The 18,249-nt window shown below is 33.4% G+C and overlaps 1 protein-coding gene and 1 long non-coding RNA gene across 2 annotated transcripts; one reads left to right on the top strand and one right to left on the bottom strand.

The window, feature by feature from the left end:
* On the bottom strand, nucleotides 7,189-9,614 carry LOC18595553 (cytochrome P450 705A5). The gene is made up of 2 exons (XM_007023561.2): nucleotides 8,487-9,614; nucleotides 7,189-8,042 (listed from the first exon to the last, which is right to left on the bottom strand). The coding sequence occupies exons 1-2, from the start codon at nucleotides 9,441-9,443 to the stop codon at nucleotides 7,416-7,418; spliced, it is 1,584 nt and encodes a 527-aa protein (XP_007023623.2). The 5' UTR covers nucleotides 9,444-9,614; the 3' UTR covers nucleotides 7,189-7,415.
* Nucleotides 14,394-15,372, top strand: LOC108662552. The gene is made up of 3 exons (XR_001928434.1): nucleotides 14,394-14,665; nucleotides 14,752-14,821; nucleotides 15,280-15,372. It is a non-coding gene; the product is annotated as an uncharacterized LOC108662552 (long non-coding RNA).

Here is an 18,249-nt window from a genome sequence, read left to right as displayed (position 1 = left end):
CCACCTAGGGCTTGTTCTTCCTTGGTTTCTCTTCTCTTCTGGTTTGGCTGATCACTATGGGAGAAATGGGCTGATTTTTATGCCTTTTATAAAGAAAATAATGAATGGATGAGATTTTGACACATGTCACCATTCCATTGGTCCATGTGTCATACTTAGCCATTAAGCAATCTCTCTCCACCACACATTTCTCATGTTTATTCATTTACAAGATGAATAAAATCCCTTGGCCTTGACAAGTGCTGGGGTAAAAAAATTTACCGATTTGCCCCCAGGGCGAAAATATTACGATTTTACCCCTATACTCCGAAATGTACCGAAATCAAATTATTTTTACTTTTCAACCTCAAATAACACTAACATTGATCAATATTAACCAAATGGGGCAAAAAACCTCATTTTATAAAAATTCTCGTTTAGTCCTTTAGTGGCAAAATTACCATTTTGCCCTTGTGCTCCAAAAATACCAAGAATCATAATTTTTTTTCACTGCTAAACATCATTTTATACTCCAATAATCATAATTATATTTCATATAATTACTCTTGGTCAAATGTGATCAAATCTTGGTTAAAAATCTCCATTTAATCATGAAATGGTAAAATGACCGTTTTGTCCCTAATCGGTCAATTTTCCTGATGGACTCCAAACTAGACCTTGAACTCCGAATCACTATATCAAGTCATTCTGTAAGTTTTCAAAATTTTCAATTTCCTTTTAGAATTTCTATTTGAACTAGTTCAAGGCTCAATTTAACTTAGTTGTACCACTCGGTACAATATCGTTTTTTAATCGAGCTAGACAAGGTCTCACAGTATCATTAACAAGTAATATAGTAATGAAGTAGAGTATCGTTGCCACGAAGAATTGTTTAATTCCTACTGTTAACTACTAAAATTATAACACTCTAATTTTATCCAAACAATTAAAATAAAAAAAATTAAAACTAATAAACTAAATCTAAAATTAAATAGTAAATAAAACTCACTTAACTACCAGACCTAAGATTATAATATCTCTCAATACTTCATCTGATTGTTGTCTCTCTCTCTCTCTTAACTCAGTTTAATGGTTTAAGTTGCTAACATAAAGTCCTAAATTATTTACAAGTCTTTGTTGAGTTTATCATAAAAATACTTATCCCAATTAATTTACTATATGTCTGTGCAAATTAAATTAAAGAAAGATTTATTAAGTTTGTGCTCAAATCCTAGTATAAAGCCCATTATGATATTCCAAACCAGTATAATTTCAAACATACATTGAGATGTATATATATAACATCATGGAATATTCAAAAGAGATTGAATATTACTCTCACAAAGGATCTTGGATTTAGTGGGAGCACAATGACCCAAAAAAAAAAGAAGAAGAGGCCAAATAGCATAACATAGAGTGACACATGCATATGATGAATACAACATAGGCTAGTTGGAATGGTCCCAAGGAACAAAAGGGATTATATGTGTACATAAATAAAGTCATATACATCCCATTATAAAGGGCTCAAATAGAAGATATTTAGATTCTTAGTTTATGGAACTAATAAAGGGTTTTGAACTTTGTTAATGTAACAATGGAGCCATACTAATAGAACCTAGGTCTCATTGAATCTAGATATAGTAATATGACATGATGTGATGCATGGATATCACGAAGATAAATAAAAGCAACTAACCACATTGAAGCGCATAAGCGAGTCTATTTGGAGACACGATTGCTAGATGGATTTGAATCCACATATAATGAGGTAGCAATTGGCTATGTACTAGTAGGAGATGTTATAATGGAATGAGCCCTACAGCCAGTTGAGATTGGTTAAGGCTTGATTCCAATCATGCAACAATATCATTCAAGTTTAATGATTAGAGGTTTTCTTTCATCAGTAAGACATCAATTATAATATGTTATAAATCTAATTGGATGAAGTCCATGAGATTAATATGCCTTGCAAATGAACTGTATAGGGTTGCAATTATGAGATCCCTATGCATCAAAGCATAATCTCAAAATGTTCTTGGTCAATGTATCATTGAGACTGGACATCAATAATGCTCAGAGACTAGTATATTCTATGTTCCTTACTTTGGAAGTAAGCAATCAATCTCATAGATTGAAGTATACAGATACTTGGAACTAGAATATAAGTGATTGCCTAGGAGAAGAAGTTCACTAAACATGACTCGTCATGAAAAATGCATTTGGTATTTCACTTAAGTGTCTATGCAATACTTCTCATGTGTCATTTATGCAAACACTCATTGGACTTGAGACTGTTGGCTCCATTAGTTTTTGATGATAATAAAACATTCTCATTCATTTGTATCTAATATTTCTATTTGAGTGTGTAGGACAAGAATTGTATGCCAAAGATAAATAAATTATTCCAAGGGACATATAAAAAATTATATGAATAAGAAGCCACAATTAATCAACGAAACAAAAGCCTCTTAGTTGGATAATGAAGGGTATTAGTCAGCTAAAATTCAAATAAGAAGTTGGCAAGCTCAAGAGGTTTAAGAGACAGAGAAGACTTAGTCGACCAAGAAGCAAGTTAGTCGACTAAGAGCTTACTGCCAAAAATCTGGACTTCAAGACAGAACCAACTTAATCGACTAAGAAGTAAGTTAGTCAACTAAGTGCCCACTGCTAAAAACTGGGATCAAAAAACAGAAACGACTTAGTCAACTAAGAGTGCAGTTAGTCAATTAAGATCATTCTGCAAAAAAAATTAAATTGAGCACTAGAAGACAAATTAACGGCTAGATCTGCCACCAAACTGTTTCCAACGGTCAAAAACTACCTAACACCTATCAGAGCTGATTTTTCAAGTATTTAAAAGGCTCCCAAAGGCTAGAAAATGTAATTAAGGCTTCTAAGTCCAAAAAGAGCTAAAAAACCAGTAAAAACTCTTTGCATTCTTACAGCACTTCACTCCTATCTTTGTATTTGAGATAAGCACTTCAATTTGTACCATTTAGATTAAGTTAGTGATCATAGACACACCTTCATTTCTCTTTTTTTTGTATACTTAGAGTGTGCGAGACACTCTAAGGGATTTATTCAAGCTTGGATTGCTTGATTGAGTGTATAGGTTCTAACTTAGCCTAAAAAAGTTAGTTGTTGGGTTTTGGTTGATTCTGGCAAAAACCATTGTGAAAAGTTTTGGCTGAGCCTAGTAAAAGCCATTGTAAAGCTTGATGGAAGCTTGTGAATTTTACCCTTCATAGTGGATTGGTTTGAAAAATTTTTGGTTGAACAATTAAGGTAGTGGATGTAGGTCTTGGACCAAACCATTATAAATTCTAGTATGATTGTCTGCTCTGTTTTTAGTTTTTCAATCACCTTTAAATCTTTCTTTTATCTTGCATTTGTCCCCAACTAGAAGTTAATTTTATTAAGAGCCAAAAGGTGCTACTCATCCCCCTCTAACACATTTATTTGGGACCAATAGAGACATTAGGTTGTCTTATGTGTGGAGTGCTATGTTTTGATTATATCCCTATAGTGCCTAACCAAAGATGCTAAAATAAGATGTCTTTGGGTATAGCATGAAGCATGTGAAGGCAAATGAGTGATCAAGATAAGAATCATCACCCCAAGTGATTTAAAAGACATATTCTAACAGTTCTTAGTTGATATTAACTTATTGAAGCCCTTTGCCAAGGCGACTTAAAGATTATGAAAGGAGCTTCATAAGTCTTTATAAAGTTGATGGTCAAACTTTAAGAATGAATATAGAGATCAATAAAAGTAGCCACTGCACCATACTCTTATCATCTCTAGGATACATGATGAGGGAATGAATTACATTGAAAAACTGATCACTGAAAGGTTGAGTCAAACCATCTTGACTCTTTTAATATTTGGGTGGCCATGATGGATTGCTAGATCCCAATATTGGTCTATGAGCTCTAAGTAGTTGACTTGCTTAACGATAAATTTAAAGTAGTTTAAATTTATCTAATTCTAAGTGTAACTTAAGAATTTTATATTGAGTTCATTGCCAACATGTTAGAAGCCTAATGTGTCACACACTTAAAATGAATGTTGAAAATAAAATGGGAGAGGTGATTAAGTTGGATTTAAACAAATTAGAAGTTATGAGCTTTTCAAGCACTTGATTAAAATTGTTTAATTAAGTTGTACCTAATTAATTAAATTGTTGACTTTACTTAGTGAGCCTAATTGATTAAAATTGTTTAATTAAGTCATTGGGTCAAATTGATTTGAATTTTTTAATTAAATTGTTGGGCTTAATTAATTAAATTTTTTAATTGAATTATTGGGCCTAATTGATTAAATTAAACAATTAAGTTAACTGGGCTTTTTAAGGACTTAATTAAATTGTTTAATCAAATTATTGGATTAATTGGCAATTACAAAATAAATTTGTAATTAGGGTTTAAAATTAATATAAGGTATAAATACCTTACTATAACTTCCAAACAAAAAAAAAAAAGAAGTGGCTAAAAAATTAGAAGAACGGTACAATAGAAATTCTTTTTGCCTTGCCGCTCATAGTGTGGAGCAAAGTAGTTTTCCATTCACTTGATTTCTTTTGTGTGTTTAGCCCCAAAATTTTTGTGTCGATTATGAGTTTATGAAACTCATCTTTGCTAGCACATTGTTAAGGCATAGCATGTAACACCTAGTACCCTTGTATTGTGAAACCTCGACCTCCATAGACCCGTAACTAGACGCGATAACACGGACCAAGGGTAATTTCGTTATTTTTTGATGACCTCCTAAAAGTAGATTTCCTAATATTATTAAGGCCTAAGTAAGCCTAAGGAGTAAATGAATGATGTATATCATGATAAATAAACGAAAAAAATAGAAATACTAATAATTATCACAATAGGGGTAAAATGGTCATTTTGCATATTAGGTAAAAAATTTTACATTTTTGTGAACTCGAGTACTTCTAGACTATTATGGACTTTGTCTTAATGTCAAAGAAGTAAAAAGATTGCACAAAGGATAGGAGGAAGACAAAGTCACCTTGTTGAGGGCATTTTGGTGAATTGCATGAAACTTGGATAAACTTTAAGCATAACTATCTCATTCCTCCAGCAGCTTCCTCATTTTTCTAGCAGCTTGTTCTTCTTCTTCCTCTCATCTCACGTTTCTTTCATCCTCCATGAAAGCTTCTCTCAAAGCTTCCATCACCCTCTCAAACTAACCTTAAATTTCATGCTTTTACACACCTTGTTATAGGGTTTTTCATGCTCTTTCACTCTCTCACCTTAAAACCCTTAAAAAGTCTTACTCCTATACTTTCTCTAACTAGCTAGGTGTTCTAGAGAGAGAAAGAGAGAGAGCTTCTATAATAGCTTGAAAATTCTTGGAAAGAAATTCACTTACAAAGCTACCAAGGTTCCAACAAAGCCCCACACCCATTTCAAAATGTTTTGGGAAGTGCTTACATGTTTAAATAAATCATTTGAAAGTTTCATTTGTTTTTACTTTAAAAAATATACTTAGGGAACAAGCCTTTGATGAAATGTTTCTATCTTATGAAATGTGCAATATGAATAGTTCATGCGTTATCACATTATATTGATGTGTATATTATGCTTTAGATGCTCTTTTTGTGTGGTAATAATGACCCAACTATGTGCAGTGTGGGAGTGCACATGAGCTAATGATGATCCAGCTATGTGCGGTGTGGGAGTGCACATGAGCTAATGATGACCCAGCTATGTGCGAATAGGGAGTGCACATGATGATGATATTGCATTGTGCATGTAGGGAGTGCACATGAGCTGAGTGTGGCGGGATGGTATGCATGATGATGTATGTATATATATATGTTATAGAAAGTTTATGAAAATATTTGTGATTGTGTTGTATGTTGGCATTGTTAATTGCCCCCAAATTGCTTTTCATTTCAGCAAGAAAATGGCTTTTTGATGTAACAAGACTCCTTCAACTAAATTGCTCTGTTTCTCGCTGCAGTGAGATTCATTTTTGCTGCGACGAGAAACTCTCAGGTAGGTAGACTTAATCCATTCTCTGAATTTTGCTGCAACGAGAATGGATTCTTGTTGCAGCGAGGAATTTCACTGCAGCAAAAATGAATCTCGTCGTAGCGAGAAACTATCGAGTGGTTCCAAAATTCTAGAGTAGTGCTTTCACTTTGACAAAGATTTTGACTACCTTCCGATCAAAATTGGGCAAAGTGATAAACATCAAAGTTGCAGCCCAACCTTTTAGCTTTAATGACCAAAAATCATGTCAATTGGACTTATGTAGTGGGAGATATGCTTGAAAAATCTAAGCATATGCAAACCAAGAATGCCTTTTCGCTACAGCATGAAAACCCTCTGTTTGTTTGTCTTGCTTGGTCATTGCTGAAATTTTCATTCTATTCAACTTTATGGTTCATCATGGACCTTGTAACATTAAGGGATTAAACATTCAAAGTTTGAAATGAGGGGTTTAAACTAAAAATTAGACTAAATTGCATGGTTTATCGTAAGTGCATCATGTTTTCTAAAACATTCCTTGTTGTTGCTTGTTCCCTTCTTATGTTCACTCACTGAGTTTAGACTCACTCTTTAATATTGCATGTTTTCAGATTCGTAGCTAGTTGGGATCGGGATTAAGGAGACCACTCTTATGCACCCCTTGGTAGGTATATTGCATTCGGTAGTTGTGCCCTCACCCAAGTCACTCCGCTGGTCGTCAAGAATTTTGCATGTGGAGTTACACTCAATGTAAATCGCTAAGATTTATGCTACAAACAATAGATGTATATATGAATTGATGATGCCATTATAAGATGGCAATGAATGACAGTATTTTGGATTAGTACAAATATAAATATTTGGTTGCCTTGTTTATTATTGAAATACGTATAGTTGAGAATAAAAATTTGTGGTTAGAAATGATGGTGGGAATGATGAAATAGAATTTCATAAATAAGCGTGCTTGGGCTTAGTGGGCTGTGCACATTGGGCCCTTGTGCCGGTAATAGCCTACAAATTGGGCTGTGACAAAGGACTCCCAATCCTTAAAGAGGGATTTTCTAATTCATTGTTGTGGATGACCATTAGAGGCTACATAAGGACTCTTTAGATAGCTTTGGTTTGTAACAACCGGACTAAGGTGGTTGAGCTTTTTGAAAGTTGATTTGATGATTTAGCAAAGGATTCATCAACTTCTGTTATTTAGGTAAAGTGATATGAACATATATTTTATTTATTAATTTAATTCAGCACTCAATTTGACATAGAACAGATCCTGAGAGGGTGAGGTGTAATTCAATTTTTTTAAATTGAATTACGTCGAGTTTTATTTGTATTTAACACATGATCAGCCCTCACCCAATAGTATATATATCTATATACATGTAGAAAAGAGTCACATTTAAACTAAAACTATTTGAAGTTGACTTTGAAGAGTCATTTTTAAGCTTCAAATGGATTAAAATAAACCAAAGGAAGGCATCGAAGTGGAGAAGCCATCGTCAGGGACATGCCTATTGCTTCCTGCATACTAAGTTTAGCCCCATCTCCATCTTCACCAATAACCTTCCAGTCAATGCACTGAATCATAGATGCAATTGCAGTATTCATTACTGCGTAAGCCAAGTTTTTGCCAGGGCATGCTCTTCTTCCACCTCCGAAAGGAGTAAAGTCAAAATTCTGTCCCTTGGTTTCCGTCTTAGAGGAAACTAGGAATCTCTCAGGGCAGAACTCGTTTGGATTTTCCCATATTGCTGGATCTCTGGCTATGGAATAGACATTGACTGCTACTGGAGTACGTGCAGGTATATCAAAGCCATTGATTTTACAGCCTTGATGGCAGACTCTGGGTATTAAGGCAGAATTTGGATGTAATCTTAATGTTTCCTTCACAATTGCTTGCAGATAATGGAGGCTTGGGATATCTGTTTCCTCAACTAGTCTACTTCTTCCAACAACTGACTCTATTTCATCTCTGGCAATCTTGTAAACAGTAGGGTGATTAATGAGCTCTGCTACTGCCCATTGCATGGTTTCTGCTGAAGTACTGGTGCCCCCAATGAAGAGATCCTGGCATCCCCCAACAGGAAAAGAAAAAAAAACAGACAGATTAAAGCCAAATTGAGTAAAATTATAATGAAATTATAATCATTTTTAAAATTTAATGACATTTGAAAAGTGAATATTCAATTTAGAATCAAAGGAGTACAAGTTTTTTATGACTTCTCCCATTTGTTGTTTTTCTTGGATTAAAGAATTTTTCCCTTCCCAAATTAGGAGTAGAATTAGTTAGGAAACAACTGATTATTACAAAACTGATCAAGCTAATTATAAAGAAATGGCTCAAGTTTTGTGTAAAAGCTAGGGAACCAAAATTAGTCCCAGATTAGATTAATAATATCGGCCGAGTCTGAGCCACAGGCATAGAAGCAAAGCCTGATGTAATTTCTTTTCAAAGAAGGATCACATCCCTGCCAATTGTCACTACCATAGAAAATGAGAAAAATGTGTTACCAGAATGAAGGATTTCAACTGTCCCAGAGTAATCCTAAACTCTGCCTCGTCATCATGATAAGCTTCCAAGAGAATATCCATCAAATCCTTATTACCCTCTCTATCATTGCTTTTTGCTCTCTCTTCATGCTCCTTAAGTAGCTTCTCTAACAGCTCATCATACCTTGTAGTCACCTCCTTTGCTTCTTTTGCATATAACCAAAATCCAAATTTCTTCAATGGTCCCAACGAATTAGCAAGACTCATCTTTCCAGCCAGCTCAAATGATCTCTTCACCAGCTCTCTAATCCTCTCCGCCTCATGATCTTCCTCCGAGCAACTTGTACTCATCACCATCCTGCAAATAATATTGTTTGTAAGCTTCATGAGCCGAGCACCCACGTCAACAACCTCAGTATTGCTTGCACTTTGAATCATCTGACGCAAAAACCGTGTAATTTCTTGGTGCCGAACAGCCCGTGATCTTTCCACCTGTCGTGTTCCAAGCAATTCAGTCACGCAAAGTTTCTTCATGAACCGCCAGTAGTCTCCGTACATAGCGGTGATAAAGCCGTCGTTTCCAAAGAGTAAGCCGTCTCCGAAGGGAGATACAGGGCGAGCTGCAAAGTTGACATCCTGGGTCTTGAAGATTTCTTCAGCCATTGAGGATGTGGAAACGACAACACAGGGATAAGAGCCGAGGCGGAGATAGAGTAGTGGGCGGTATTTGGAAGAAAGGTGGTGGAAGGATTTATGTAGTACTGGCCTGACATGATGGAGATGACCGATGATTGGGAGGGACGGTGGGCTTGGGGGAAGATGCCGGCCGGGAGCTGATTTACTGGATTTGTTGGAGATGGATCGAAGAAGAAAAGCAGAGAAGAGCAACAGGAGGAAGCATAGCAAGTAGTAATGCAGGTCTGAGATGGAATTCATCTTGCAATCTTTTCCCAAATTCCATGGAGGAGTGACGGTCATTTGTAAATAGAATAGAAGCTCTGTTTTGACCTTCGTATCCAATACATTATTGTGGCGTATATTTACGGTATCAACGGCTGGAATTATATTTCCATGGGGCCGGCCAGCACTTCATTAGGTAAAACTAAGGTGTAATGTTTTACAATTTTTTTTAATTATTCAATCAAGTCTTTATATTTTTATTTTAAATCAAATAGGACCTTATGACTATATTATCTTATAACTAACGACAATTAATCAAAACATCGCTTATTTTTTTACATTCACCTGACGTTGACATGGTACTGACGTAGAAGGTGAAAATACTATGTAGATATGCCAATTATACCACATCATTATTCATTATGATATGCGTCAACATATTACGTCAACATTACATAATATCAAAATAACAATAGTTAGTTAATCATTAGTTATAAAAGTTTATTTGAATCAAAATAAAAATATAAAGACTTGATTAAATGTAATAAAATAATATCTTATTTATATTTTCTAAATAATTTAAAATTTTTTAGTAGAGATTATATATACACCTAAAAACAATAAATTTGTATTGAATTCTAAAATTCCATTTTTGTTGTTCTCTACCTTTCATTATACCTTTCCTTATAGATAAAGCATGTAATTCATATAAATTAAGCTGTCAATCATTTAACTTTTTTTTTAATCCTATAGTTAAGTTACAAGAGATAAGATGCTCCTCCCTTTCTTTTCAAGATAAAAATCTCTTGAATTATCTCAAATTTTTTAAAATAGTTGTTATTTTTTTATTATATATAAAGAAATCATAATTTTTTTTATTTTTATTCATATAAATTTTAATTTTGACAAAAATATTTTGTAGGATACCTGGAACCTTAAATCCATGACTAGTTAGAATCCTTTGTACCATAATAAAACTGATTGATTAGAATTAATGTCCAACATGTCCCAGCTGAAATATTTTTCCACTTACCTAATTTTTATCAAGTCAAAAAAGTCACATCAACATCCACTTGTGCAAATGTCAGGTAACTATAAGCCTAACGATTGTTGAAATCACTTGATACACACAATAGAAAAATATAATTCAAAAGTTCAAAAACTTATGTAGTACTTTGACCTTTATTTTAACTCTTCAAATCTAAAAATATTAAAAAAACAAAATTTTATATGTTTGACCAAAGGATATTGTATTAAAATGTAACTAGAAGGAAATTATATAGCAGCGAATTTGTACCGGCGAAGGAAACATTGGTGTGTTCTCAAGTTAGTCAAAAAGCTATACTTTGATCTAACGACTAATGCTATGGATTTAACTCTATAATCATCCATTTTTTCATTTTGATTAACCAAGAATAAACCGCTTTTAGAAGTCAAGACCTGCCAATCTTATTATATTGATTCTGTTAATTGATAGGTTTGGGAGCTCGGGTCAGCACCATAGATTATCCTCCAGCTTAATCTACTTCCCTTCCATATGGAATTATTCAACAAAATATTATCTAATCATAGTTAAGAAGTCAAATACCTTTAACTTCTTGAAATTATTATATTTCGACAATTTTACAGGGAAAAAAACTTGTACCAAGAGAACACTTTTTCTCTTTGATGACAGAAATGTTTTCATTGAAAAAAGAACAATAATGGTATAATAAAAGAGCCCAAAAATTCCAACTAAGTAATCTATTTATAAACGCATACTTATGGAAAAAAAATTATAAACTTACCTTTTCTCTCTGATTTAATTAGAATTGAGACTTACAATGATAAAACCAATAATCAATATATACTAAGAACAAGAATGATAGGCAAAGGGGCTTCCATATATTTTTGGATGGATAAGTGGAGGCTTGCTAATGAGCCACTTAGCGCCAAATATCTACGTCTCTTCTCACTTGTAGTGGACAATGACGCTCAGGTTATGGATGTGTGGAACACTGGTTTTTGGACTATTAATTTCAAAAGTAATCTTTATTCATAGGACAATGATGCTTATAATGAGATACTTCTTGAGCTTTCCAATGCGGTTTTAGTACCTAGGAAAGAAAATAGGCTTCTATGGAAACATCACCCTAAAGGTCACTTTTCAGTCAAAATCTTTTGCTCCCTCCTTGATGCGGATCTTATGGACCATGGTGTATGGTTCTAATCTATTTGGAAGTTAATGATACCACTAAAGATTCAGCTCTTTTCTCTGACTTGCAATTCTTGATTCCATCCCCACTGAACATTTTCTTACATCTTGCGGAGTTCATTTTAATGAGGAGCAAAGACTTTGTGTATGGTGTGATTTGAAGGAGGAAACTTGCTCCCACATTCTTCTCACATATCAATTTAGTTGGAAGGAATGGTGCTTAGTTCTCCAATGGTGGGGTTTATCATGGGTAACTTCCATCACAATCTCATCTTTTATTCAGTTGTGGGTTGATTATGCTTTCACGGGCACCACATGAAAGCGATGGATGATTGTTTGTGGCTCAACTTTTTGGTGCCTATGGCTAGCGCGGAAAGGGGCGATGTTCTCTAGCAAAGTGTGGGACTGCTTGGAAATCCTATTCCTTTATTAAAACGTGCTCACTTTTCTAGATCGGTGCCTGTGAAGGAGTTGATTCCATTAACGATATGGGTTGGTGGACGAAACCTAATAACTCAATTTCCAAGAGAACTTCACTCCATACACGTCTCAGACAAGGTAGCTCAATAAGTTCAAAGGCCTAAAGTGAAATACTTAAATGAGATTTTTTTTTATTGAAATTAAAAAAAATTATTAAAATTTTATTCTTCTAACTTTTTGATATGCAGAATTTTTAATTAAACTTTTATAATCAAGTTCTTTTAATATTTTTTTCAATTGATAATATAGTCAATCAATTTAATCTTTCTTGAGACATTATTAATCTTAAATAAGATTTTATTAATTTTAGTTTTGAAAAACTTTTTTCTCCTGATACAACACTTACTAGAATTGTAAACATTATTCTAAAAGTAATATATGCATTTGAAAAAGAATCGAGTCTTCTTATATGATTAAGTATGTTAATTGGACTGTTTTCTTCCTGTATAATTTCTCTTAAATTTTTTAACTCTGAAAATAAATCTAAACCATCAATATCAGAGTAGTTATTATATTTTAAGGAACATTCAAGATTAAGACCATATTCTTTCAAACTATTATCATCTAATGATTTCAACTTTTGACCGCTATATAGAAAACAAAAAAAAATTGGTTTTATATATAGGAAAAAAAATATTGTTGGAAATCATTAAATGAGTTTATTGAAAATAAGAGAAATAAGTGAGAAAAAAATTACTGTTGGAGATGATTAAATATATATGACCATTAGTTGATTGGAAAAAAAAGAATATAGTTGAGAATAAATAGCATTCTAGAAATAAAAAAGTGATAGAAAATTGAGATTTATTAGACACATAATTAGAAAAGTGAAAAAACAAATATTTTTATTAATATATTTTTTACTTTTTATATATTTTAATATAATTAATTCTATTATAATTATTATAAAATTATAAATCCTTCCTAAATTTTGGACCTCCTCAAATTGGGGGCTTAAAGCCCTTACTTGGTTGGCTTCGCCAAAGGGCCGGCTCTAGTCTTAGAGTTTCTTGGCAGCCCCCAAATGGAGGTGATCTTAAGTTTATTGTAGATAGTTTGGCCAGAGGCAAGCCAAACTTGACAAGTTGTGGTGGGATTCTAAGGAATTTGGAAGGATATGTTGTAGGGGTGTTCTTTGACCCCCTAGTCTACTTAAATTCTAACTTTGTCGAGTTAATAGCCATCTTTTATGCTTTGCGTCTCTTTGCCTTGTCTCCTTACATTGGCTTTAACGTGTGTAACACCCCATAACCCCGTATAGTAATCAACATAACCGTATCGATAAGACGAAGGGACAATTGATGTAAATTTAAGTGTCAAAGAGTGGTGACGCATAAAAAGAATAATGTGAAGTAAAATATTTTACACGCGCGAAAATAATAATTAAATAATAACATTTTTATCAAAGATGAATTACCGAGTTAAAAGGTGATTCGGAAGTGAACCGGGATAAAGTGAGATATTTTGGGTCTCCAAGAGATAAGTGGAGAATTTTGAAATAAAATAATATTTTATGAATAAAATAATATTAAAATATTAATATTTTATCTGTTGTCAAAATTAGTTATGAAAGAGGATTATATGACTAATCTAAGTGAGGGAGAAGAAATAAGAAAGAATTTCGAAGAAAAACGACAATAGTTGTGCCCACGTGTCTTTATTAAATAGAGATAGAGTAGGTAAGTAAATATTTAAATATTATGGTGATATGGCGTTGAAGTGTAAAATTTATATTTTATTTGTACACATGTAAAGGAAGAAAAATAGAAGAAAATTGGAATTTAATAAATGTTGAAAAGATCAAATTATAAAGGACAAAAGTTGGAGGGTCACACGGTAAATAAAGAAAAGTTTGAGGATTTATGCATAAATTTTAACATTTTAAAGTTAAATGAGAATTTACTAACTAAGTAAGGTTGGATTATATGGAATATGAGATAGATATGTGATTTGAATGAGTCAAAGAATGATTAAATAAATTATAAATTGTACATGGAGCATGGAATAAACAAATGAAAAGAAAAGAAATCAAGGAATAAAGAAGTAAAAAAAAAAAAAGAAGAAGGGAGGCATGACTTGGACAAGTCACCCATGTGTGATAAAGAAGAAGTAAAAATCAATTTTTAAGGCTTGTCTTGGAGGGGGGGGGGGGGGGGCGGGGGGGAGGGGGGGGCAGCCATAACTGAGGAAGGCAAAGAAAAAGAAGATTGACAAGTGCTATACTTGCCATGTCGGCCCCCACATCAAGAAACATCAAAATGATTTTTTTATCTCTTTTCTTCTTGTAATAAAACCGCATAATGGAGACATAAAGAAAGGGGAAGTCGGCTTGGAAAAAGAGAGAAAGGAAGCTTTAGAACATTCCACTCGAGAGGAAGAAGAAAAAAGGAAAGAAAGGGGGTTTGATAAATTTCACTCGAGAGCAAGAAAAAGAGAGAAATAAAAGAAAGAAGAGAAAGGAAAGAAAGAAAGGAGAAAGGGGAAGGAAAAAAAAAAGGAGGGAAAAGCTTGGAGGAGGAGGTTCTGCCTTGGAGGAGAAAGGGAAAATCGAGAGGTTTTCCTCCCCACCCACACACCATTGTGAAAGTTTGAAAGGATTTTGGTGGTTTGGCTTGTAGATTTCAAGGTAAGGAAGGTAGAAATTATTGTTTTGCTTGAATGCATGCATCTTGAACCAATTATCATGAGAGGTTTTTTTTTGTGGTAGCAAAGATCAATTAGATTTGGAGACCATTCATTGACATGCAAGTTACCAAACCCGTGGGTGTCGAGTGAAACTAAGGTGAGAGAAAAGTGGCATGACATGCAATGTATGATGTTAATATGATAGTTTAAGCTTGGAACAATGTAATACATGGATGTGTGTTGTAGTGAAAGCTTTAAAAAGTTATGAATATTGATGTTATGATTGGTGATATCATGTAAGTGTAAATTGTGGTACATGTGGACTTAGAAAATGCTTGATGGAAGAAAAATTATAGTTGCTGCCATGTGCTAGGTTTTTGGTGTGGAAATGATGGTTGATATTGGTAAATATCTTTGGAAAGGTTAATATGTGTGTTAAAGTCATAAATAAGTTACCGGTATTTATAGTCTAAAGAAATATGCAAGCAAAGGATATAAGTAACTTTGGTAAAAATGTGTTAAGATATAAGTTAGTTGAATGTGGATTCATGATTGAATGAGAAAAAGAAGTAGAAATGATATATACTAAAGATATTGAATTTGGGATGTTGCTAGGAAGTGCAAAAGTAAGGTAATGTACTGTGGTGGCATGCCGAAGGAAGCAACAAGCAACCGGCAAGTAGAAATAGCGACTTAGTGTCCCACTATCGTAAGGTGAGTAGGGGTGTCTATTTTAAAATTTTTGTAATTATATATATACATATATGTATGGTTTACTTTAAACGCAAATTGTGGATAGCATGAGCTGGTAGAATCTTAGAAATTTTGTGATTTTTATGATGTTTGAATGTGTTTTGAATATATATGTATAAATTATATATGTAAAGTGTTTTAAATAGGAAAACAAGCTTTTCAATGCGGTTTATATCCAAAATGTGCCTTATTGTTTGTGTGGTGTGCAATCATGAATTTAATCACATATTCACCATGCCATTTTGATATGTAAATCTCTTGCAAAGGTTTATAATATAAGTCTTATGGAAAGAGGGTTTAACATGATACTGTGATCGGTATTTTGAAAATGATTTGAAATGATTCTTTGAAAACCTAATTTAGATTTTTAAATGGTTTTATTAAACAGGGAGATTCGAGAGTAGGCCGGTTGTTACTTCGGTTAAGTATGACCCTCGTGCATGAGTGAGCTCTAGCTAGAGAACCTTTGGGTCACCGACAGGCTGTTAGACATGGCTGGAGCCATGGTCTGTGATATGTACACGGCAAGGCCACTAGTGATATTTGCGATTGTGACTGCTTGATTTGACCGATGTCGGTCAACATCGTTGAGACTGTCATGGCATGTGAGAATCCGATGGAAGCGACGCTTCCAGATGTTATTACGTGGTAGTGGGACCACGAGTTTTATTTCTATTTTCTACTCAAGAGTGGCATCTCTCTGGGTTTTCAAACTTGTATTTCTTTGCATGGTGAAAACGGAATTATACGATTTTCTACAACTCCCCTATTTATATTGTGACAATGATGTGATTTTAACTCCTCGCATATGAGGCGATTTGTGATTTACATATAAGTTTTAATAACCTTTGATTTCATGGGAGCTTGCTCGAATCTATTGATTTGATTTGAGTATGACGTTAAATGATTTCGATGGTAGAAATCTTTTATATACACTAGTTTTAAATGTGATACTTGAAATGATTTGATTTGAATAAGGTTATTAGCTTGTTTCGATGTGGAAAATTTTACCTACCTGGATTTGGTATACTTGTTGGAATGATCACAATGCATAACAAATTCTCAATTTTTATATAAGGCACAAACTTTCGTTTGAATTAAACTGTTTTTATAATCTTGCATTTTAATATTCAAACTTATTTGCTGTTTGCTTGTTTCCCATCTACACCTTACTCATGAAGTCAATGATCACTGAGTCTGTAAGACTCACCCCCTTTCATTTTCTTTTGCAAATAAGTAATCTGCTCTAGTGCACTGTTCAACACACCTAGATTTACTACAGCGTAGGTAAATGCATCTCTTAGCCTTCTATTTCGAGTCGCTCCACTGCTAAAGGTCTAGTCGTAGCACCTTGTTGTTAATATGTAAACAGATATTGGTTTTGATATAAATGACATATTGGAGATTTTGGATTTCAATGTATATACTTATGAGTATATGATTTAAAGGTCAAATTGATTATTACATCTTTTGTTCAATTCATGTTACGAAAGTGTATGGTTTAGAGTGATAACATGATTTGGTCAACGAGTATGATGGACTAATGGGTATTTTTATTAAGGCTTGTCCGAGATTTGACAGGTCTTTTCCAAAAGTCTTGGAAATCGGTAACGATTGAAGAGCGGTCGTTACAATGTGACCATAAAGTTTGACTCTAAGAATGCACTTGCATGGATGACAAATGAAATGAAGAGACCCTAAGACAAATGGCATCATATTCATTGGGATTGATGCGATCCGCTCTTCGCTAGGTATAGTCCAATTTTCTCACATTCTACAGGAAGGTAATTTTTTTGCTGACTCTTAAGCTAAATATGGAGTTTCTAAGAGTTCTTCAATCTCTGCTTGGTGGTGATGTTTGATGACGAAGCTTTTAAGCTCTTAAGCTCTTTATATTCAACTCGTTAGCTCTCCGTCATCCTTTTATCACGAGGTCAGATTTTTACTGCTTTGCTGCTGTTATTATGATTTGCTCTCTGCCTTGTGGATTCTATGTTCAAGGATACCTCTTTTACTCTTTGCTGCTGAAGACACAGGCTTTGTCTATCTGCTTGTGGTTCGGTTTTTTTTTTTTCTTTTGTTTGCAGCTCATTGTTCTGTAAATCTATTCTAGCCATTTGAAGGTCGTCTTGGCTTGACAGCCACTGCCTCTTCTCTTTGCGTAGTTACCATTTTATTATCAATGAAATCTTTTGATTAACTGAGAAAAAAAAAAAAGAACAAGAACGATACTTACATAAGATTTTTTTAAGTAAAGTTTGTGAGATTTTTTTATTAAAATTTCTAAAATAAAAACTAAATTTTAAAACCCAATCCCATAAATTGAAAAACTTTATTATATAGAATCAAGTTTAAAAATTTTGATATAATTTGAATATGTTTCGAAACTTTATTTAAATAAGCATTTTTATTGAAAATACTAACAAAGTTTTCACTGTTCAGGAAACGTTAATCAAATTTGGTGTTTGCATATTATTTGTAATTAACTTTTAACATATTATTGATCTTCTTATTCAACTCTATCAATCTTGATTTTGATTTTCAAATTTAATTTTTATTTTATCACTTTTAATGAAAAATTTATAAATTTAACTTAATAAACCTTACCTAAATTCTCTTCTACATAATAATAATAAAGTTAGCAAATCATGGTGTTTTAAGGATTTCAATTTTAAAAAAATTACATTGTTTGGTAAAACAACGTTAAAATTGTCAAAATTTTTGAAATATCGATGAGGAGTTTTAAAGGCACGAGCATCTTATTTCAATTCTTCCGTTTTTAATAAAATATCAAAATTTCTCTCTCCGCCCCCCCCTCCCCCCCCCCCCTCC

The sequence above is a fragment of the Theobroma cacao genome, chromosome 6 (assembly GCF_000208745.1).
Source record: "Theobroma cacao cultivar B97-61/B2 chromosome 6, Criollo_cocoa_genome_V2, whole genome shotgun sequence".
NCBI classification, from domain to species: domain Eukaryota; kingdom Viridiplantae; phylum Streptophyta; class Magnoliopsida; order Malvales; family Malvaceae; genus Theobroma; species Theobroma cacao.
The sequence above is the reverse complement of the archived record's forward strand: the minus strand, read 5'-3'. Positions and strand labels throughout refer to the sequence as shown.